The following is a 23,146-nucleotide window of genomic DNA, read 5'->3' on the forward strand; positions in this document are numbered from 1 at the left end:
CCTAGCTTACACCAGCAGCTGTGAATCTAGCCTTCGATGGCGGGGAGACAGCGAATGTGGCTTCGGGCTCATTCAGCTCGATGTTGGGGGGATAACAAAATCCCAACATCTTTGCTTTTAGTTTATTGTGTTGTTTTCCAAGCTGCAGACATGAATATTAATTATTTTTGTTATCTCTTTCCCAAGCTCCATCGTACGCTGTTCAGTGCTACGTCTGCTACGTCATGAAACCCGCTTTCACCTCGTAGTGTAATGACCCATTTGATTCATCTCTCTATGCACTGGATAGGCAGCTCAGCAGTAACTGCCAATATGTGAATTGAAGTGACCGCGCGGCCATCTTAGGATGTTCATTACAATGGCCTCCAACTTCAGTCCATTCACTAAAGTGCATTCATGCGCAGGGCTAAAGCCGATGACTTGGAAAATGCCATGGTATTGAATGGTCAAAGATGGCCGCGCACTCGCTTCAATTCCCAGAGCAGAGCTGTCTATCCAGTGATTTGATTCCAAAGACCCAGTTGCGCAGGCATCCATTCAAAATATGCTTTGGAGAATGCGTAGTTAAAAAAACAAAATTCCCTTCGCCCGTTACTTTCCGAAAACAAGTTTTGTGGGGCACAGCCTTCATTTTGCCTCACATAACTTCTTCATTGTTGGGGGGAGAACCCAAGAATGGCAGAGGGCGCTTTAACCCGACGCCAGGCTTTGTATACATGTAGATGGATTCTCACTCCTGTGATACTCTTGTCCTCAGGTATTGTACTCTAAGATCGATGACATTTCAAGGCTATGCCTGCGAGTGGCTGTATCAAACTCCATGAACGACTGCTACACTTACATGGGGATCACCGATTGCCAGCGTTACTGCACTGGCGACCTCTGCAACAGCCTCCAGCTTCACCAAGAGAGGGCGCTATTTTCTCAGCAACGGCCCGTTCCTTTAGTCTGAACTGAACTTCGATAACTACATCTAAATCCACGGTCGCATCGCTACAAACTGAACACTACCGAACAACACAGCTCTTTTCCACCGATGAGGGGAGTGCTTCTGCTTGAAGCTGATTAAAGTCATGCATAAGAATGATAAGAGGGAGGAGCCAAACGCCTTATGGACAGAAAAGAGTTATGATGGTTTAGGGCGTTCCTCTTTGTTGGCTTGTGATGTGACTTCAACATTTGCGTTTCATAGTCAATTGTGAACCCGCTATGTGCAGTCATCAACGGAGCAGGCCTCTTTTACTGGGAAAATTGCGCCCTCTCTCGGACCTATTCGGTAAACAGCTCCACGTTTATGCCATTGCATTCTTAGCTGACTGACCGTACAGCTGAGGCACTTAAAGACAAATATTAATTATTTTTATTTGCCTTCATGAGAAGAAGTTTGGGTGAGAGTCTATATACTTTTTCGAACCACTGTGTGCGTCGGTTGACAATGTACTCATAACACAATGCACAATATATCACAGATCGGATACTATACCACCAATACGTCCTCGACAGGTGGAATTAGCTGAAAAGGCGCCCTAGTATTGGCCTTATTGACAGACTGTAAGCTTACAGTCTGTCATAAAAAGTAAACTATCAGTTCATTAACCTATGTAAACAGTACCCATTTTCTGCATAATAACATACATCCTGACCTTTTTCCTTTGAGTTGAAACTGACAGTGGCTTCTTTGAAATATATATATATATTTTTAAAGTTTTGTACACACGTTGTGAGTACATTCGACATTCTGTTCGATTGTTATGAAAATTTTAAGATTTAAAAAGTTATTTGAGTAATTGAGCATTAACTGTTGTCTGATGAGGTCACTGTTCTGAGTCTTGATTTCATGCAGTGAAATTAATTTCCAACATTTTGTTTTATTTATTCAGTTAAATCAAATGCTGGTTCTTCCATACCTAGACAACAGAAGCGAATGTGTCTTTTACATTGAAAAAAACACCGATTTTTGACAAGACTTTACTGGTTAGGTGTTCAGGTCAAAAGATATTTAGACCCGCATTTAATTGACGTGCTGATCACATATGAATCCTGTTGCATTGTTGGGAAATCTCGAATGTTCTGTCGAAAACTTTTGGAATATGTTATTAGGCCTAATTCATTCATTAATTGCTTCGTAAAGTGCAGTGTTAATGGCCACTTTATTGTACAAGGGAAACCATTCATGATGCCTATAAATGTTTGGTACCATCAGGCAGTAAAAACAGATCATTTCGTTGTCTTTCAAAACATCAAGGATTACACTCATCCGAAATTGATGACAGAGTTGGTGATAAAAAAAGGTAATTGTTGTCAAGATTCCCAGGGGTTATCGGGAATTAGAAAATGGGTCATCTACCCCTTGACCTATCAAAAACTTAGCCAGTTGTTTTGATTAAAATGACATTTCTACAGTGACTCGGATAGGTGAATACCTGGATTGTAAATAGTGACGTACGACTCACTCCTCTGAAATGAAAAAGAAAAGCGTTGTATTTCCTCATCAGTGTAATAGGTTGCATCAGTTGAACCCCGAGCTGGAGCAAGAGAGGGTGCTGATTTTCTTGCAATGGGAACTCCTTTGGTCGGAACTGCTCTTCGCTGTTTCACAAACGACGATGAAATTCACACTTTACAGTCGCGTTGATACCAACGAAATGATCGTCCCGTCCAGCATGGCTCTTTATGACTGATGAGGGGGTGCTTCTGCTCAGGGCGGATATATCTAATTGTGTTTCAGACCACTACAATTACAAATTTGCACTTTTCTAGAATGCTAACCGCTCGCTGCTTCTAAATATAGACGGTCATCTGTCATCGCCAAATTATTTTTTTTCACTATTGGCGATATAGTTGTCTTAGCATTCTGGTTCCTGGATTGAATGGTTCCAAATTGTTTAGAGAATCATTATGTCCGGTAGCCGAAACAATGCGAATGGAACTCTTCCGATATAAGCAATGGGACGGAAATGTTCGAGGCTTCTCCATGAATATTCGGACACTGCCGTCAATCTGCGCATGTAAAATAGTTCTGTTTACAGGTTTAATCAAGTAAATTATGGTTTAAAAATATCCCATTTTCCATGTATATTTGGTTTTTTTTTGGGGGGGTGGGGCACAGCGGTTTCCATTTCTGTTTAACGTTGCTCGTGCAGACTTCTCGAAAGATTATAGGACATGCGCGCACCGGGTCTAAAAATAGAAGAGGATCGGAAGCCATCAGGCCTACGTCATACTTTGTTTATGCTGGTGAGGTCAACTTTCCCTGTCTCCAGGGGGGCCACTCTATTGTCATGACACTTTTTTGGCCTTGCCAGTGTTCCGTACAGTGACAAGGCGCTAGTGTTTACTTGTGCCGAATTTCACACCTGCATCCCTAACAGCCATCTGCATCGATGTCATGGCGCCTGTCAACGTTACAAGTCAAACACAAATATGAAGACAAACGCTGTCTCATAAAAAAATACCACACAGGTAGTCATAGGCACGTTTAAGCGTATGCAACTGGCCAAGGACTGCACATTTTTATACTGTTTCCAGCTCTAAAATCAAATGTGTGCAAGGTTTGGAGATTCACTCGTCTCCAGTTTGCCTGTAAGAGCAACGACATTCGCTAATTCATTTCATTGGGAAACCTTCCCCCAAAGGTTACTTTATTTTCAAACTCGTTTCGAAAATAATGAAAAGATTGTTTGAAATTCAAATCAACGACAGCAGGAATGGATTTATGCTTTCTTGGAACTTGGTATTCTCTTCTTTTTGAACGATCCCCCTTTACGATTCTGACTATGATGTAGAACTTTCCAAACTATTGGATTATCATGGTAACACTTAAGTAGGTAACTTTGAGGGCGCACTGCTTGACACTCGGGAACGAAGTTGCTTTGAAATCCTTTTGTGCAGGAAGGGGATCACAGCTACAGATGGGTTAAGTGCAACATCAAATTTAACCTGCACGTGTCTTTCATGACCCTGGTTGTCGTCTGTAGGAACTCTATCGTGTGGAAACTGAAAGAAGAAACTGGGTCATCCATCCTGACACGATCTGCACTAGTCCTGGTATACCTCTTGCAATGACGTTAGCACATCTCTTTTGATTCGCTGTTGACGATGAGTTTTCATTGTTGACGTTTTTACCGTTATTCAACGACCTTGGCCAACGAAATCAGCACTTATAGTGCAAATGCACTGATGCATGCTCGCACTTAAACCGGAGAAAAGAGACATCTATTGACGACGACGGCATCAATATTTGTCAGCCAGCACGTTCAGGTTAAACAGTTCTCTGTCAACTTTTGTGGCAGCGAAAACAGCTCCGATTTTCGTATCATACAGTGGCTGGTTGTAACTTTTGGAACATGAAAGTCCAAATACTGTCCCTGTTGCTCTTGGGCTCCCTTGCTGGTAAGATTCGTAACTAATTCAAGAAGATAAATCCGCTAGTTTGAGTTGGTGGTGGGTCGAATGTCAGCGGCAACCACCGTGAAGTTGAGCTCAACGGACAAACGTTTCCGCAGACCCTGCTTTGGTTGTTGCACAACCAACGTGTACATAATAATTATCCCCTCGAGGAATCTGTGGCCCTGTTTGTCTCAAACGGATACGGATCTTGATCAGTGATCCCAAAGCTGGTTCGCTCTATCCATTAAGCAAGCTCTAAAGGGAGTGAGCAAACGCCGGATCACTGGCCGCGATGGTGATCCGTTCGAAACAACTAGTCCGTTCAAATTGTTGACGCGTAGCGATTACATTGCGCTAGCCAAAATGGCGGAGCACGGCTTATTATTTTCCCAGGCAGGTATTTCATAAATGGCAATAAAACGCCTATCTTTGCATCCTTTTTGTAATTTTCTCCCACCAAATAGCCACGGTTCAGGGCCTCACGTGTTACTACTGTAACTACACCAATGTCGTCCCGTGGTACATGCCCTTTTGTGGAGATCCCTTCGACGAATTGGCCAGCGAGGCAAAAACATCGACTGTGTCGTGTAATGGAATCTGTATTGTAAGTTATCTATTTGAGTTTTCTTCAACATTAAAATCTCCACGATTCTGTAATCCTATGAAAAGTAGGTGATAATGTCGGTTCAAATTTAGCATTCCGTGTAAATGAACCTGTGCGCCTATTTTCATTGACAATTGGGTGTCTGTTCATTTGTCAAGTTTCATGTTCATGTTTATGTGACACATCGTCCCTCGACCGCACAGGATTTGGGACATTTGGCAAAGTACAGCATACTGAACTGAAGAAATATAAATTGAGTGAAACCATCGAAAATAAGCGAAAGATATTTTTTCCGTTGAAACCTTTTGTTATTTGTAACATTCTGTGTCGCTAGGCTGATGTTGAACACCTTTTACGAAGTTTCAGATTATCAAAAAAAGACACAAAGGGTTATCAATTTCATTTGCGGCGTTTTCTCTTTTCCACCTGCTCATTTTCTCTCTCCCTATTTCTCAATATATTTGTAAAAACACAATTCTTAAAAAAAATTAACTGACTTCATATTAACAACACACCAAATTCCCGTTCTGACGAACCTTTCCCACCCTACCAACTTGTGTCACACCCCTCAAAATCTCATCTCCCTGACACAATTAACACTCACTGCCAATTTCACCACACCCTTCCCATCCCAAACACCTTTCTTTATTCTCTAAACACCTGTTGGTCTTCACACCCACTGTATCCCACTACGCCACGCCCACACCGCTCTGCCTCCTTGCTGTCGTAATTCCCCGCCCACCTTTGAAGAAATCCAAAGGCCGAATCTTCTACGACGGAGGGTATGTGGAGGGCCTATCACGGGGGTGTCATGCCGGCATGGACGTCTCGGAGTGCTTCAACGCGTGCGGGTCCCAGGGACGACAAGAAGGATGCGAGTACTGCTGCGACCAGGATCTCTGCAACAGCGCATTCCCCGTGATCTTCCACCCGGAAGTACTTGTCACCACACTGGTGTTTGCGTTTGCGACCTTGGCTTTCTAAACACAGTAAAAGGCTTTTTATGGCTAAAAAGTAGGTGTTTTGTAAACAGGAAGGGAACTTTTACTGGAAATTATAATTTACATCGCACATGGGAATGGTTTCTTCTAAATGCTAAACGATTAGTGTCCAGGTTTTGTGGTACTTTGCATGCGCATGCGCGCCCTATATAGCCACTAATGCTTTTATCCCACGGTTGCTGTTGCTTCTCGTCATTTTAGACCAACAGTACCAATACAACAAGCGTTTTTTTAGACAGGAACAAAATCTGGCAATAATTTAAGCGAACACTAGTTTTCGTACTTTACGGGATAATCTCATTACTACTACGGATGGGTGAAGGAAGGATTAACGGTCCGCAATAAGTTTTTACACAACACGCTTGGGAAACTCGACTTGCATAAAGGCTATGATCTTGGTTCTGGAGGATTTTTGAAGGTACGTAAAGTCCTGCGTATCGACAGGAGAAAGCTTCAAGTTACATGAGGTGTGAATACTAGTCTCCTCACAAGACTGGTAATCGAACCATTCTCCCATAGGAAAAAGTACATGGTGTATCCCCAGAGCATTATGTAATAAAACATTATGTAATAAAAACACAAACAAGACAAAATCAAATGCAAACAGGCCCGACCCCCCTCAAAAAAGGGTTATGTCTTTATTTCATGGGAATAGACAATAATGTAGTTCCCTTGCTTATGAAGAAAAGCCTCCAAATCTTATCCACACGTGACGGAGGAAAGTCAGAATCTTTTGCCCCTCCCAGAAAAATTTCTTCAACTCCCCCAAGGGTTCTGGCTGGGGCTTTACTCTGTAAAATGGTACGTTCCTAGGGACCGAAGTTGAAAAACATGAAACTGAAAGGAGCTCCAACAGGTGTCGTGTGAAATTACTTCTGCCTGATTGCACACGACGATCTAATAGGCAGATTGCTGAAGACCTACCAACTGTGCGCACGGAATATAAGCAGTCGGGCCAAGGCAGAACGAAATAAGGCTTACGTAGCCATGCAAGGATGACGATGCAGTTGGATAGGCCTACAGAGAAAAAGTTCAGTGACTTTTGCTTGGTTTGGCAACATACCATTAGAATCACTGCTGGAAGGTCTGGGCTTCTAAACGTTGTTCCGTACCCCCCCAAAAACATGATTGCTGTTAATAACCACAGTAATCATAAGTAATCAATTTACACCGACGTGCCGAGAGAAAAACAGAATTCATTTAATTTTGAAATGTATAAACGTCTGTGGGTATAAATTAGTAATCAGGTGCAGAATTTTGAAAATAATGATAGTTTACCCTCATCCACAGCTTTCCGTATGGGGTGAGATTTCCGAGAATATTCAAAAGAATTTCAAAATTTTTCAACCCATACAGTAGTGTGGAATCTCTCATATTTCTATATGTTTTAAAGTTTGGTTAGATATGCCACATTCCGATAATCATATTTTTACTCTTACTGCTGGATAATTTCTGGACCTTGATTTTGTCCTCCCCTTAATCTCCGGCCTTAAGGTAGTTCCAAATATTAATTTTTTCCTCATTGTGTGAGCATGTAATTTAGACAAGAAATTAATAACCGTTTTGCAAGTTAAAGTTAAATAAAATCTGATACACTAAGTTATCGGATTGCACGTAAACGCAACAACGTAACTTCTTCAGACCATGGACACGGTTGCTGTACCTTGTGAGTTTGGGCAGGCTCTTACATAGAGATCGCCATTTCTGGAATGGACTGGTTCCTCTGAGCCCGTCGTATCCATTGAATTAATTGTACAAAGCATTGTACTAAGCAAATGCTTGCCCCGAATTACGAATTGTAGTAGCAACCGTGTTAATATGGAGAACACAAACTGTCTTGCTCACGTTAATTTAAGGAATCGGTGTACACGATTTTATTGCAAAAACATGAAGTCGAGGTTAACTCCGCCAAGCGATGTACTTTGTGTAAAAGGGTTCCTGCTGCATGATTGCACACGGCAGTCTAATGGCAGTCTTATGGGGCCTACCGGATGTGGGCACGGAATGCCACCAGTCAGATCAAGGTATCGACAGAGGTCTTATTTAGCCATTTGAGTGTGACGATGCGTTTGGTATAATATATGCGTAATTACTGTCGTCAGCTATTGGGAGAGAGTTCAGTGACTTTTGCTTGTTCATCGACACACCCGCAGGTACATCTGAATCTTTGACCACCGTTCCCAACTCAAATGCATGATTGTGGTTCATAACCACACGAATAACAGCAGCGCCGAGTTTGGAGAAAATGGATGATGGAAGGAAACATTTGCAAATATAAATTACTGTTACTTATCTCCCAACCCCCTACTTGACGATTGCTGGACGTTGATTTTGTACCCCTAGAATCTCTGGCCTAACGGTAGATCGAATTTGAAGATTTTTCAGTGAAAGTAGGGAGTTTTACACTGCACATTTTTATCATTGTCTCAAGGAATTTTGATAGATTACCTTCTTTTTATGAAATTTTTTCTATGAAATATTTCTTTCATTTTGCTAGCTATTTTTTTTAAATTCTATCGTGATTCCAACCTTTATTTAAGTTCTATAGCATTCAATACACTACTTCAATTTTCATTGATTTTTATCGACATGTATTATTCATTTACTCATTTGAAATAGTTTCTTTATTTTTTGTTAAAATTTATTTCACTTTTCCTTCATCGATTGTATTTTTCATTTTACTTTGTACATGTTTAAAAATCCCCATATCTAATTTGAACTGCCGTTTTCTTTGATTTTGTAAGAGCAAGGTAATTTGTCATTTATTTGTAAAAAAGATATGATTTAAACCCCAAAAATTATTCCATACACTATTCAGTAAATGCTTTGTTTGCTGTTGTTATGTACACGTCCTTTTATTCCTGTGAATGCCTCTTAATGACTTAGCTTCTTATCATTAATATTTGCTATATTTTCCAGAGTTTATTACTTTTTTAGTTTAAATGTTACCTACGAGCGCGAAGTGTAAGACCCTATGGGACTTATTCTGTATGGGACGACATTGATCCAACTTCCGCCAAAAAGTTCAAAATAAATGTATATTTTCCTCACTACAAATGTAAGTGCATTTGGTTTTGTCATCTCAGGCCTCCTCCCTGTGACCTCATCAACATTTCTTTTCAGCTGGGCACAAACAATGCAATGGCCATAGATAATTTGGGGTTTCCGAAAGCGGGGGTTTGTCTTGGCGGTGGCTTCGTCGATGGCTCTTTTAAATTCTCTTTCCATTTTGTGCGGGCAGCCGGAAAGATTCCAGAAACTTTACTCTAGGTTGGAAAGAACTGTTGCATCAAAGAGCATATCTTGCTTCAGCGGTGTAAATAGGGCAGTCGTTTCATTCAACATTATGTAGTAGCGAGGAATCTTTGGATGAATCTTTGGTAGGCATGGCCAGCCACGGTTTGTGAAGCTAACAAACACTGCGTATTTGACGTAGCAGACAAGAAATATGTACAGTACTTTATTTCCTGCAGCAAAACAACTTCTGGGACTAAGTCGGGTTCAGACACCTTAAATAAAAACCCCGACGAAGCCCAATACGAAACTAAGCCGAGGTTTCAGAAAGCTATGCTCTCGCGACTTAACACAATACAGCTTGTGTTGTCGTAGCAACGCATTGTTGCTTACCCGGGCTGCGCTTAGTGTACCGTGACTCGGCATTGGGCTTTAAAGGAACAGTAAGGGCATGCAGCACGGGGCTTAATTGTGACCTCATGGAAAAAATAATGAAACCATTGGTGATTAAAGACCCCTTGGATAATGCTCGTGTTTAAAGTCGATCACTACGGTCAGTGTTTCTAAGCTCGCAAAAATTTGTGTAAATGTTTTTAGCCCGAAAACCCGTCGGGATGTGCATGACACGTGACCGCATCAACTCCCCTTTTTAAGGGGGGGTAGGGAATTACGTTAACTACAGCACCGTCAGGTTCCAGTAAGCCTAATATGCAGGAACAATTAACTTCAACTTTGTTTATTACTTCCTGAAAAATTATCAAAAAATCCATGAACATCAAAACGTCTTTCGAAATCGCCTGTTGTGCTCATTCGACTAATTCAAATTCATTACGATAAAAAAGGAACGCAAAGTTCAAGTTAGTGAAATTTAACATTCATATCATCTCAAGAGCAACCAACAAGATTAGACTGACTTTTGATCGGAACGAGGTTTTCCATATGCCCATTAATTACTAAAGAAATAGGGAACAGCCGTTAATTCTCCAAATTTGGTTCTGGGAAGACACGGTCCAAGCACACCCGCATGCCCTTTAAAGATTCGTTCGGCAAGAGCCGTTGGCGTTCCTGGTCCCAGCATTGGGAACCATTCACCTGCGAAGCGAGACACAAAGATGATTCAGGCGAGCGCATTGATCCATATTGTCCACTGATGCAATGTTTATGCGTTGCCCATTGTGAAACCGTTTAAGCCAAACGCCATACGTACGTGTTGCTCAGGTTGCTTTTGAAGAAACTATGTGAAACGTACATGAACATGTGTACATGTATTGATGACGAGATGGCCAGCTACGGTTTGTTTACAGCGGTTATAAAACGGGCTCATCAATTGCTGAAGATGTCAGATGTGATATTTCCTTTACTGTCCATTTTGATTTGCATCTCTGCTCTGGGTAAGTGAGCCAACATTTTCGGCTCGGTGTGACAACCTAGTCTTTTGAACCAGTTGTGTTCAAATCAGTGCAACATTATGAATATTTTAAACTGTTCTTCAGGCCATCGCAGTCTGTAATCAGCAGAGAAATTCCTTGCTTTAATTCAATTAACTCGTGGCTATCAGTCTAGGTAATGTCCATGTTTGATGTGTGGCGAGCCCTGGGCGAACCAAAATGTATTCCGTTTCTCCGAAAAAGTCTTCCAGACTAATCCCAGCCAATGGCGCAGTACATGAAGTTCACTGATGTCGTTACCTTATGGGAAGAATATATTGAAAACCCAAGGTTCCTGTACATGCACAGATGGACTTACTGTCCATGTAACACCTGCATCCCAATCGGTGCTCATAGCGCGGACGTTTGTGGGTTCAAATTACATTAACATGTACAAATTACACTGTAACTAGCAATGCCAAACTACCGTATCTCACCATGATGAGCATGTACCCTGCGGTATGTCGCCATGGCGATCATGCACTGAGTGTTTTACTTTCTATTGCTAAAATGACACTCAATAATCTAAGATCACCCTAATCATAAAAAAGAAAGTGTTAGTTGCACCGACAGGATGATTTTGATTTTCCTATATGGTCATGGCTCCATGTCACACATGTGCCACGCATATTTGTTACACCAGTAGTGAAGAATTTCGTACTTGTTCTCGTTATGATTGCTTACTGTGATAAATCTATTTTAACCCTAGAGCTGGGGGCGGAATCCACCCCTAGACCTTAATTATTTCCAATATCGCCTCAGGGCATACTTTTTTCACTTGAACCTTAAGGAGTTTTTTAGAAGAACCCTTTGCGGTCATTTTGACACCATTTTTGCAAAAATCGAGCATGCAGTTCTCCTGTAGCGCGCATTTTAACGAAACGTTGTTTTTGCTAACCTATCAATATTTGAAAGAAATGGAAAGATTAAAAACAAGACAGTATATGAATTTTTGTTTGAGGATCCCCAGTGATGTCGGATTTCATGTTGTTGAGTCTGGAACTGTGTTGATTTTACACTGTTTTCGATAGGGCTTGAAATAGCGCTAGCCATCCCCACGTGCACTTTCCAAACTTTCTAATGTAGCAAGCGGGCGCCCTAGGCCACTGAGCAGCCTGGCAAAGCATACTCGTGAACCAAGTATGACGTTATCAGTGCAGATGTCTGTTTCAACCCCTTGTAAGTTGTAACCTCCCCTGTTTGCCCTGCCCACAGCCGGCGTGGTCGAGCCGAGAAAGTGCTATCAGTGTAGGTACAACGACTGGGAGATCGACCGCTTCGACATATGCCTCGATCCCTTCCTACCCGAACCGGGAGAAGTAACTGGAGTATCGTGCAACGGAATGTGCACGGTAAGTCAATGCACGACCAAAGTCAGTATCGAATATCTACTACAGTATTCGAATAGTCGTCGTGCAGTGTACATGTATATATCAGTGTACGTGTATTCAGTTCTGCCAAATTTCTCAAACGCAGAAGCAAAATATGCATGCTTATTGGGTCGTCTATCTCTTAGAGTTTCCAAGACTGGAGCCCGCCCTTCTTTGAAACAAGACTGGCTTTTAGTCTAACCATTATTTCATCCTGTTTGTTGCAATTAAGTCTAACTGAGAAAGGACAACATGGAAAATCGGTTTTGTGGCATTTATGTTGAGCAAATTTCCCTTTCATATGCCACCTCCAAATTTTTGATTTCGATAACTATTCGAATATTCGGCAGAACACATGACCTGACTTAAGGGGTCTGATTTTGATATTTGTTGAAATTTATCATTAGAAATCCACCCATACCTCACCTTTATTCGGTTAATATCAATGAAGTACATAGAAGTACATGTATTAGCAAGTACCTGTCACCCTTCCTCGTAAATGCTTTCACTGTGTCAGCACTTAGTTCACAGTTTGAAAAAAACATCCTGCAGTGAACCAAATCTTGTCTGGGTTACGTGACACCGACCATATTCTCAGTTGTTCGGAACAACATGGTCAAATTTGAATGTTTGAAAAGGTGCCGTTTTTAGTTTATTCGATCAGAAGGAATATAATATAATTTTAGTACTGCGAAGAAAAAAAAGTTGTTACAGAGACTTGTGTCTGTAAACTTTATGACTCCTACCCTGTAATTATTATGTTAATTTCTGTCAATAAAAATGGAGTGTTGGAATTTCTTGTTGCCCTTGGCAACATGTTGCTTCTGACGTCATTTAACTGAACATTCCAGTATAGTAAAACGTGTGATGATAACGAAACTCATGAAGTTATGCAGACCATATTTTGTTTTGCGTTTTTTCCCTATTTCCTCTCAAATATGTACAGAAATCAGTTTATACAAGAAACGGTGAGATCACTGCTATGAACCGTTCCTGCATCCCTTACACGGAGACGGCCGAAAAGTGCATCCATGGCTGTTTTGAACTAGTTCGAGGCGGAGATCAAAGGACGTGTGTATGGTGCTGTGACAACAACAACTTTTGCAATTGCGCCGACTCAGTGACTCACGGCCATCAACTGGGCGCATGCTTGTTAGCGTTTCTGGTCACGTGGTCAACTTGAACATTCATAAAGAATATTATGTAAAATAATTACAGAGTAATGTTTGAAGAAGAAATCACAATGACCAATGACTTTGGAATGACAAATCTCTAGTCAAAGGTTATTGTTCTAAAACTGGTCTGAAGCTTCGCACCATTTTGAAAACGAATTTCATTGCGAAAATTGAGCCATATGAACGACCGTTTTCAATTTCTCAGAAAAAAAGTGAAACCCCCCATAGACCACGCAAAGCTCCAACTGCAGAGATTCATGGAGCCTGGAAATTATGATTTGCACAGCAGTTCAAGCTGCATTATGTATTTCAATCTATTTCAAGCGAACATATTCACTGATCTGAAACCCTAAATCCAACTTAAAAACCAGTATCTCAAACAATGAAGAGCGTAGCACGTACCTATATGTAGTGACGTCATATCAAAAAGTCTTGGCTGACAGTGCTCTTGATCAGCCAACAAATGCCACTGAAGCCACTGGCGGGCATCTATCTGTGCTGAATACAAAAAAGGGCAAAAAGCTTGCTCGACATTGTTAACAAATTGTTTGTGTCATCAATTCCGCATGGTATGGTGGTTTCCGGCGGCTTAAGTTCATGTGACATTGCAAGTCTTTACGCATACCACAGAAGCGGAGGTCTTTCACCCTGTTACCATAGAGAGGGTGGTCCTACGAGTTTAATTTCTTTGATGTGCATGACGACAGTTCTCCAAGCCCTCACAGTGCCTTACCACTTATTGTAAATAAATTGTGTACATACCTGTTGTAAAAATTAAATTAAATCGAAAATGAAACAGATTTCTTAATTCATGGCGTATTTTTTCATTTGTAGCTTCTGTTATTAAAAAAAATCTGTAACAATCTTTACAATAATAGTGCGCTACCAAGCGACTTGTCAAACGTTCAGTCGACCGTCCCCTGCTCCTTCACCCTCACAGAACGCTGGAAAGGGAAACTCTACCATGACGTCATGTTGCACATCACTCATTGCATTGAGTTGAATAACAGCTTCAAACGTCTGGCTCCACGTGCATAAAACGACCTTGGCGGTAAATGACGTAAACAGCCAACTGAACATGTTTGAGGTTACAAACATCGTGGTACTTGAATCAAATTCACTGTGCATTCTTCCCCTTACACGGTAATGATCCCCTAAATCATACAGGCTTTTTTCACCTTTGGCTTCTCAAGAAGTCCTCTTTATTGTCATAGCTTTATCTCTCTGGTCTGAGAGAGTTCATTATAAATGAAATACCCCAAATTTGCATTTTATGTACATGTAAAAGTTACAGAGGAATAAATCATTAAGGGCTAATTGAAGCATTTAAAATGAACGACACAGGGAGTTGCAATAAAGTTGACGTCCTTTGACTAATGATTTGCTCAACTTGGGAAGTCACAGGCCTATACTCGCCAGCTACCTACGAATATTTCATTCTTACATAAAAAAAACATGAGCATAATCACTGTGGATTCCCCTCACTGTTGGCTCTCGGGAAGAGGTTGGCTTCCGTTTTTTTCCCACTGGAAACTCAAGATTATGGCCAGATGATCACTTTTCGTTTAAATTTTATCGGGGTTAGCATCGTCAGTGTTTGCATTCTCATTTTAATGTTTTTTTCCTTAGATATTATTGTCCCTCTGATCCTCATTGTTTTTTTATATCAGGATAAAAAAAACATGGACAACATCAAAGAGGGTTCCTCATGAACCCCCACCTTCAAGATCCATTCTATGCTCGTGCCAATCTCTTCAATTCGACATTGAATGTTTTACGTGCTGCAGAACATAACAAGGAACACATGTACAGTACCCTGTGTAATTAACAATACACCCTCAGTACACTTTGACTACGGCTTATCTAACAGCGTCAGACTTTTTTGGTTTCACGAGTACAAGGAACTCCAAAAAAGTCAATTATTCAACGTCGTGTTTGTCAAACACACCTTGGTGATCTTGCAAATGAAATGAGAAACTTGAATCTAATAAAAATGTAAGTCATTCAACATGTTTGGAACAGTTTATAATTTCCCTTTCTATGCACATTTGGTCTAAGAAGAGACGCTGTAACAGGTAAAAAAAATGAAATGTGCCACGCTCGACGACGTTCGATGAACTATGCACTATTGTTTATTCGATAAAGGAGTTTATGTGTAACGCGAAAGACCTTGAAAAAATCGCTTTTCACAGTTTACGATATTTGTCTGATGAGCTACACAAACGATCACATTCAGTTTACATCACACATGTTATCTGTCCCAGTAATACATTCCTGTATCGAAACTCCGAAAGTCATCAAATAGTTGTCACTCTATCACCCGTGTTTGTAACTCAAACAAACATAAAGCTTGAGTTGCAATATTGGATATCTGAATACGCCTATAGCTCGTTTCACTTGATCAGTCTACCGCTGTAAAAGTAATTAAATGAAAATGCAAGCTACTCATAATTTTCAATTTAAAACCTCTGAAAACAGGTTTATGTCTTTGAAGATTCGAATAACATGAGCAATGTCAGATTATTTTCTTTTTGATTTACAGTGCCCATGTTACATACGGAAAGTCGATCACAAGTTTAACAGATGCTCAGACAGAGTTGGAGGTAGTGGACTATTTTTGTTATTCTTTGGCAGATTCCAAAAGAAAAGGAAATACATCTATGCCAGAATTTACTTACTGTTTCCGTTTATACTCACTGGTTAGGTTTAATTAAACTGATTATTTGGACTTATTATTAGGACTAATTTCAAGTCATAAACTGTTGTTTTATGGGGTAGATTTGTTGGTGGAAGCGTCAATAGAACTGTAAAACACCTTGTGATTGCAGCACAATTTTGTGAACGTCACCTTATGAGCTTACTTAACTTGCCACCATACAGTTGGCAAACTGAAACCCCGGATCATTACTTTTGACTTCAATCGCAGACAGTGGCAATCGTGTGCTTTTACGATTTCTAAAGAGTGAAAAAATTTCATGTGATCATTTTCACGGTCTTGCCTGGTCCAAGCAGTTCAGTGCTAAAAAGCAAAAAAAAAAAAAAAACTCTTTAAAATGAGCATTCGCAGAGAAAAAGTCGTAATGTAGTATCTGATTGTTTTGACAGTCACTCGGTCACACACTACCGCGTGGTAGACAGTGAACCAGTTTACTACTGCAATCTTATTTATGCGTGCATGCGCGTAAACGGCCAAACTAACTCGACACATTTACTCACCGTGCGGTTTGGCTGTCGAATCAAACTGTTATCTCATCGTAATATTTCGTTGATAATCTTAACACATCCCGCCCCTTGCACTGATCATTTCTCCATGGCTTTAACAGAAGTTCATGCTCTACGCCTGAAGAAAATCTTGTACGAGCCGCGACAGAACTCAACCCTGGTACAATTGGAATTAATGCAGCTAGCCAAGGGCGTAGAGCCTATTCCATAGAAGCCCCTACGGAAGTGGCTAGCCAAAGGTGTAATGCACGTCCTGTAGAAGCCGCTACTGAAGTGGCTAGCCAACGGCGTAATGCCTATCCTATAAATGCCCCTATGTAAGCGGCTAACCAATGGCGTAATGCCTATCCTGTAGATGGACCTAAGGAAGCGGCTAACCAATGGCGTAATGACTAGCCTGTAGATGGACCTAGGGAAGCGGCTAGCCAAGGTGTAATGCCTATTCTGTAAATGCATGTGTTCTTTGCAGCCGTAGCCAAGTAGTTCGTGCACAGCCAGAAGTTTTATTCAAATCCCAAATGGCGAGTTGTTGCAGCTGTAGTTATCGGTGATGTTGTGCCTCTCTTTGTTTTTATTTACCCGGCAATTGCGAGAACAAAGGCTCTACAGAAATCTTATTTCTAACATTCGAAACTTCTTCGATCATTTAAAATACTTATGCATGCTCAAACCTTTTCCACGTCTATGTGAGGTTTTGTATTCCCTACGTTGCGGAACATGACAACAGGTACGGCTGTTGTACGTCATCATGTATCTGCCAATCAGAGTCAATAACCCAACAAGTCGGCGATCACAAGTAAGCAGGTCAAGTCAACATTACCAACACCTAGGTAACTTCGACCAATTAAACACTATCAATTTACATAGTTTAAGATCCCATTGGATCCATTGGTCCCACCCACCCCAAAGTTTGCGCCAACTTGCAGCAACAGCAGTGTGAGGTGAGTCGGTGATGTGTGTGAGTGGCAGCGCGCAGGGTCCAATCATAAACCAGTCCACCCTCACCAGCAACTGCTCTGGAAATGGCTAGCTAGTTTATTTAAAGACATGAGCCGCCGCGTTGCTCCTCAAACCAAGCACCGCACATCATCACCTTTGGTTAATGAATAAGAGAGCAGACTGCATACAACTTCACAAAGTGAGTGCCTATTTATCTAAGTATACTAAACACAATTCAAAAGTCGGCTTTTTCAATGCATGCACTGTGGTTTCAATTTAAATTAGTTAACTGTTATCCACAGATTTCCACGGGCCTTGAGAGATTGAGCAACTCTTTCCCCTTTCCCATTTGCTTCTTCTTCGTCCTTCCTCCTTTTTCTGTATGATTCAAACAGTACCCTGGTTGCGCTCTCAATTTTCTTGGCGATGACGAATTTGTTTATATTGACGTTTTAGAAGTAGAAGAACATATGTTCAATTTGTTACGATGTTAAATTGTAATTTGAAACGAATGCTTTGTGTAAGCGCTTTTCGTTTCTTCCACTAAATACAATTTGTGTAACAGTTTGGTATTTCCGTAATTTGCAACTGTCAATGTTGTTCTGTTATAGCCCAGGCCCCATCCCTCCAAAAAGTAGTTTGTCAATTTCAAGCATGCGCCGCAGTCCTTTTTCTCTGCCGAATCTTCAACAGCGCCCGCTATTGCTGCGCTGCCTCAACATTTGGCGGGCTTTTACTAAGGGCGATGAATCCCGATGAGATCGATGTTGAACAATGTTAGCAGACTGCGGGTGCGAAGTTGTTGTCGGTTTATATTCATGACAAGGGTAGTCTAGTCCCATGGCTCGACAACGTGGTCCGCCATTGTCTGTAAAAACCGCCCCTGGATAAATAAAAGCAGATCCCCGCACCAATTCCGCATCAACACCAGGCTGACCTGAGACAAACCCATTTTTGGCCTTAGCCAAGTAGAAATAACGTAACTATTTTCTTTTGTGTTATTTTTAACCTGAACTGCAGAGCAGAGATTGAAAATTCGATCTTCCTTTTTGACTTCAAGAACTTGACGGAGATCCAAACGTAACTCTCGATGTGAGTTTTCTAGTTTCTCCCTAATCGACTGTTTTTCATTCTGTGTGTTTCTATTTTAGAATTTTATTATTCATTAGTAAAAAAATGTACCTAGCTATTTTGTGTAAATCCCGATGTAAAACTATGAGTCGATTCAATATCTTTGGCCAATATGCTTTATTTACATTTTAAGTTAGGAAAGTTATGAAAGCAGATTATTTTGACAACTTGTATGCTGGAAGTGTGCTGTATCAATGTACTAACAAGTGAGAAAAAGTTGCACATTTTAGGGAAATAATTCCAAAAATGTATAATTGAGAGTTACAACATCTATATCAGTGTGGGCTTTCGAATGTTCACAACATCTACACAGAGGTCATTTTCACCAAATGGTTAGCACTATCAATCTGAAATTTGTACTTTTATGGAGCATAAATATCCTTCTCTCGTTCATTGAGTGACTTCTAGGTGTTTTGCAAACGAAGGCATTTCGTCAGGACAGTAGGTCTCAGTTTGCTAGAATAACTCCTAGAGGGCCAGGTCGAGGTACAGAATTCACGGCAGCAATGTTGGAGAACTTACCGAGGAGCAGATCGCATAATCATAAAATAGCATAATCCATGCAGATTACAGCCACTTCGTTTGCATAAAGTCGAGCTGTCCTCGGATTCTCGTTTTCATTTGATAAAATCTATAAACGTGTGTCGACAACGAGAAATGCGTCAATATTTTGAAATAATCCCCCATCATATGTATTGGGAAATTTGGCAGGACAGTAGGCGGCGCCTTTTTTCGGGCATTTCCAATGTTAAGTAATTAAACTTAATTTCTTTTACTTTTTGTTTGCGATCAGAAAAAAGATCAAGTTGCCATTTTACTTTGACTTTGACCTTTTTTTTTTTACTTTTATCGCTTATCCACTTGTCCAAGAGTGGATTTTATACTTTTTCCACGTCTGCTTTGATACTTACAAGCTAAAGCTGCTCTGCACGCTTTAACACCGTAAAAAAGCTAGTCAAACAGTGTTGGGAATTTGTTATTTGCCCAACCTTGGTTAAAGTTACCACATATGTTGGTTAATTTCCATCACTGTTGGTCAAACATTGACCAAGGATTGGGAAGAATTTGCCCAAGATTGGGAAGTTGATATTTACACCAACATTCGGCAAAGTATCGACCCAAATTTGACCAACCTTTGTACAGTGTACCCAGGGCTCCACACATTAAATTTAGGCTAATAAGAGATCATTTATGTACACCGGGCAGAGCTATACTGCCTCCTCTTTCCTCCACTTCAATATCTGCTTTAAGTTCGTTAATTTTGTTGCTTTTAATGTAGATGCAGCTCAGTTTTGCACTCATCTTTTCGATTGCCATCCTGCTGGGTAATTCTCTCGAGCTCAGAGCGGCCAATTACGGGCCGGCTCCGACAGACGGTGAAGGTACGGAGTCTCAAAGCCAAATGTGCTTAGAGGTACTGCGAGGTCCACCTGGTTTAGTTGGCCCCAAGGGTGAAGAAGGGGTCAGGGGCCAGAAAGGTGAGGTTGGTCCAGTTGGCGCTGTTGGTGAGCAGGGAGCTCCGGGGAACCCTGGGCCTAAAGGGGACGTCGGAGTGGGCCTGCCGGGTAGGGTAGGTCCCAGAGGTCCACCTGGTGTAGTTGGCCCTAGGGGGGAAGCTGGAGTTAAAGGTCAAAAAGGTGAACCGGGGGAGGTGCTAGATAACTCTGCCCAGCAAGTAGCATTCACGGTGACGCGGACAAGCAGCTCAGCCACCTCAGCGAGCCACAACACCCGTCTGCCCTTTGAGCAGATCGAGACGCTTCTGCCGGGTACCAGCTTTGATCTAGCGACCGGTACATTCACGTGTAGCGTGCCGGGCACCTACGTGTTCATGTTTTATGTGCACAGCCATGTCGGCAGCGGCCTCAACATTCATCTCGTCCAAAACAAAGACTGGATTGTATCTGGCCTTGAGAGCGATCCAAGTCACATTGGTCAGGTGTCTGGGAGCGCGGTGCTGGTTCTAAAGCGAGGAGACAAGGTGTATTTGACCGTGTTTGGTAAAGCGTACAGTGATTCGATCCAACACCACACCTCGTTCAGTGGCTTTCTCCTTTACCCCAAATAAGCAGCAGGACAACCACGCACATAATGAACCATTGCTGGTGAAAATTCTACGATGGTAATTGTTGAGTTCAGGAGACAACTGTCTCTTTTTAATATTTGAAATTGCCTTTTCCGCTCTAAAACAATGTATCGGCCGTAACTCATCTCCACCCAGTGTGTTGATAGTATCTAAGTCTAATTGTCATTTTCCAGTTGTTAACCAGCCACCATACCATTTAATTTTACAGATTGTGCCTTTAAGTTTGTGCTGCCTTCGCTCTACGTCGAAATGTCGGGTCAAACGATATATTTTTGTCCTCTTTCCCTGCTAGCACCCCACACTATGTCCGTGCTGCTTTGACTTTTTAAGAATCACATCCTAAACTCCAAACCCAGTCGAGGGCAGATTAAGTGACAAGGGGGGGAGTACATTTCTGTTTTACCCATGTAACCGTTTTTGGCATTTTAAGGGCCGCAGCTACAGTTTTGTCTTTGCAGGCTTTGGAAAGGAAGAGAAATGAAAAAAAACCCAACCAAAACAAAAACACTTATCTGTCATTTGCTTTTCTTTTTTTTTTAGATTTTGTCTTCTTTTTATGGCCCCGGCTGTCCCACTGGGTCTGCCTTTTAATCCAATATGTTGACATTAGGAAAAAAGTAAAACACCAAAGTTGAATCTCTTGACGTGACATTTGGTATTCTGCACACTAGCATGGTTGAGCAGGTTACTCAAATATGCAAATTTGTCATAGTGCCGATTTCAGTACCTTAACATCGGTCTGGTTTGTTCACTCATCTGTGCTAATAACATCACATTCTGTATGTACCATTGCAAAGAAGACATTCTGTCCTTCCTAGAGATATATTTCTCTTTCCCCTATATGAAGTAGTTTTGCCATTGCAGTAATTTTTATCTCGGTATACTTTTTATGTGAAAACTCAGTAATGGAACACGTCTACCAGAATTAGAAGTCATAACTCCGATGGCACACACAGCGCTCGGGAAGGTTAGTGCGGGCGCCCTACACGCCTCCTCGTCCAATAGGATCTCGTGATTTTTGCCAAAATTAAAACTGGTTGTCAACACGAGTAAGCTTTATGGATTAACGAAAACATGGTGAAATTATGCTTGTCTACGTGCTTTTGTTCGACAATTTTAATGCATTTTTGCGTACTTACGGAATGGAATATTTGTCAATAACCAGGAAAATAGTTTCAGCTTACTTTCTGTGTTTTAATGTGTAACACAGGCAGAAACGAGAAATTCGTTGGCCTATGATCATAACCTCTGGCTACAAAAAAACATAGTTGCCACAAAAAATTGACCCTGTCAAAGATTGCTGTACAAAAAGGGAAGACGAAAGAAAAAACAAGCATGACTTTTGCCTCTCATCCGTTTCGTGACTTCGTCCTACAATAGAGCTAGGAACACCTATACCTGAGGGCGCACCACTGATTGCAAACTTCCTTTGTTGATGAGCACTCGCATTATCTTCCGATTCCATGTAAATCTGTCTGCAGTAAACGGGGTTTGAATTGAAGAGACGTCGCATTACAAACCTATTTCTGAATACAACCACATTGTTTTACGTTTACAATTGAATCCCTGCAGTTAATGTCACAGTACGCTGAATAGTGTGCATAGGTGCCTCGTTGCAATGTTTTCTATTTAGATTCTATTCAATAGTTGATAACACTGTCGCCTTCAATCAATTTTAGTTGCGTGGACTGTGGCCCGGACCCTCTCATCATTTTATATTTTGTCCTTGAAAGCATAATGCTGTTTTTCTTACAAACCTTTCGAACAATCTACTGGTAACATGTTTAGGGCGGCTGTTTAATAGCTCACAATAAGTCATGAATGTGAAAATATCACTGCCGTTTGTACTTTTGAAAGGGACTGTTTTACCAACGCCTACCTTGCTGAAACCTGTGTAGTTTTACTTCTTGTCTTGGAATGCTCTTACGTTATTATTCTTGAAAAGAAGTTGGAACTATGAAGTATCGCAGAGTAATGGATGGTGACTAACGGCTTTTTATCCAATCCTAAACTTTGTCGCTTTGTTCTGTAAAATGACAACAATTAACCACTACTCTTTACTCTGAAATTGTAAGTCGCATGTTGTTTCCGTAGAATTTAGTCTCGATTAAATCATTATTTGAGCTACAAAAGGTGAACACTCATGTTCGACTCTTTTATGGAAGTTGAATTTTCGAAGGTGAGAGGTCATGGCCTGGAACTTAGTATCAGCATTACGACTGAAGCATGGATTTATGGCCTTAACTATTCTTTCAAGTTCGCAGTTTTTGTGGTCCTTGCATTTGAGTTTTTGTCAAGTGCAGAATAAAGCTCTGGAACAGACTGTAATCGAACTTGAATGGGATTTGGATGATAAGATGTGGGGACGCTTTTAATCCATCCACTGCATGGATACAATTGTTAAAGACAGAACAGACTGATAAAACTGTTAAACCAAATGTGTTCCTCCTAAGATTTCAAAAATGCGCAGGCCTTTCTCAAATAAAACGGGACAGTCAAGTCTACGGTCTCACTTCAGTTGGCTTGGCCAACCAGACTTCTACGATACGTCTGTGCTATACGGTACTT

At 41.1% G+C, this 23,146-nt stretch overlaps 3 protein-coding genes across 3 annotated transcripts; all 3 read left to right on the plus strand.

The window, feature by feature from the left end:
* Positions 1 to 4,181: 4,181 nt before the first annotated feature.
* On the plus strand, positions 4,182 to 9,051 carry LOC110982430 (uncharacterized). Its single transcript, XM_022240814.2, has 3 exons — positions 4,182 to 4,392; positions 4,854 to 4,993; positions 5,744 to 9,051. Exons 1-3 carry the CDS (start codon positions 4,347 to 4,349, stop codon positions 5,975 to 5,977), a joined length of 420 nt encoding a protein of 139 aa, XP_022096506.2. The 5' UTR covers positions 4,182 to 4,346; the 3' UTR covers positions 5,978 to 9,051.
* A 1,283-nt stretch (positions 9,052 to 10,334) lies between these two features.
* On the plus strand, positions 10,335 to 14,003 carry LOC110982398 (uncharacterized). The gene is made up of 3 exons (XM_022240768.2): positions 10,335 to 10,619; positions 11,871 to 12,007; positions 12,972 to 14,003. The coding sequence occupies exons 1-3, from the start codon at positions 10,478 to 10,480 to the stop codon at positions 13,206 to 13,208; spliced, it is 516 nt and encodes a 171-aa protein (XP_022096460.2). The 5' UTR covers positions 10,335 to 10,477; the 3' UTR covers positions 13,209 to 14,003.
* Positions 14,004 to 17,472: 3,469 nt separating this feature from the next.
* Positions 17,473 to 22,716, plus strand: LOC110982439 (uncharacterized). The gene is made up of 3 exons (XM_087131358.1): positions 17,473 to 17,560; positions 18,382 to 18,453; positions 19,772 to 22,716. Exon 3 carries the CDS (start codon positions 19,772 to 19,774, stop codon positions 20,558 to 20,560), a length of 789 nt encoding a protein of 262 aa, XP_086987484.1. The 5' UTR covers positions 17,473 to 17,560; positions 18,382 to 18,453; the 3' UTR covers positions 20,561 to 22,716.
* The last annotated feature ends 430 nt before the right edge of the window (positions 22,717 to 23,146 follow it).

The sequence above is a fragment of the Acanthaster planci genome, linkage group LG21, assembly GCF_054643075.1.
Source record: "Acanthaster planci isolate LZ-2023a linkage group LG21, COTS_SCS, whole genome shotgun sequence".
Taxonomy (NCBI): domain Eukaryota; kingdom Metazoa; phylum Echinodermata; class Asteroidea; order Valvatida; family Acanthasteridae; genus Acanthaster; species Acanthaster planci.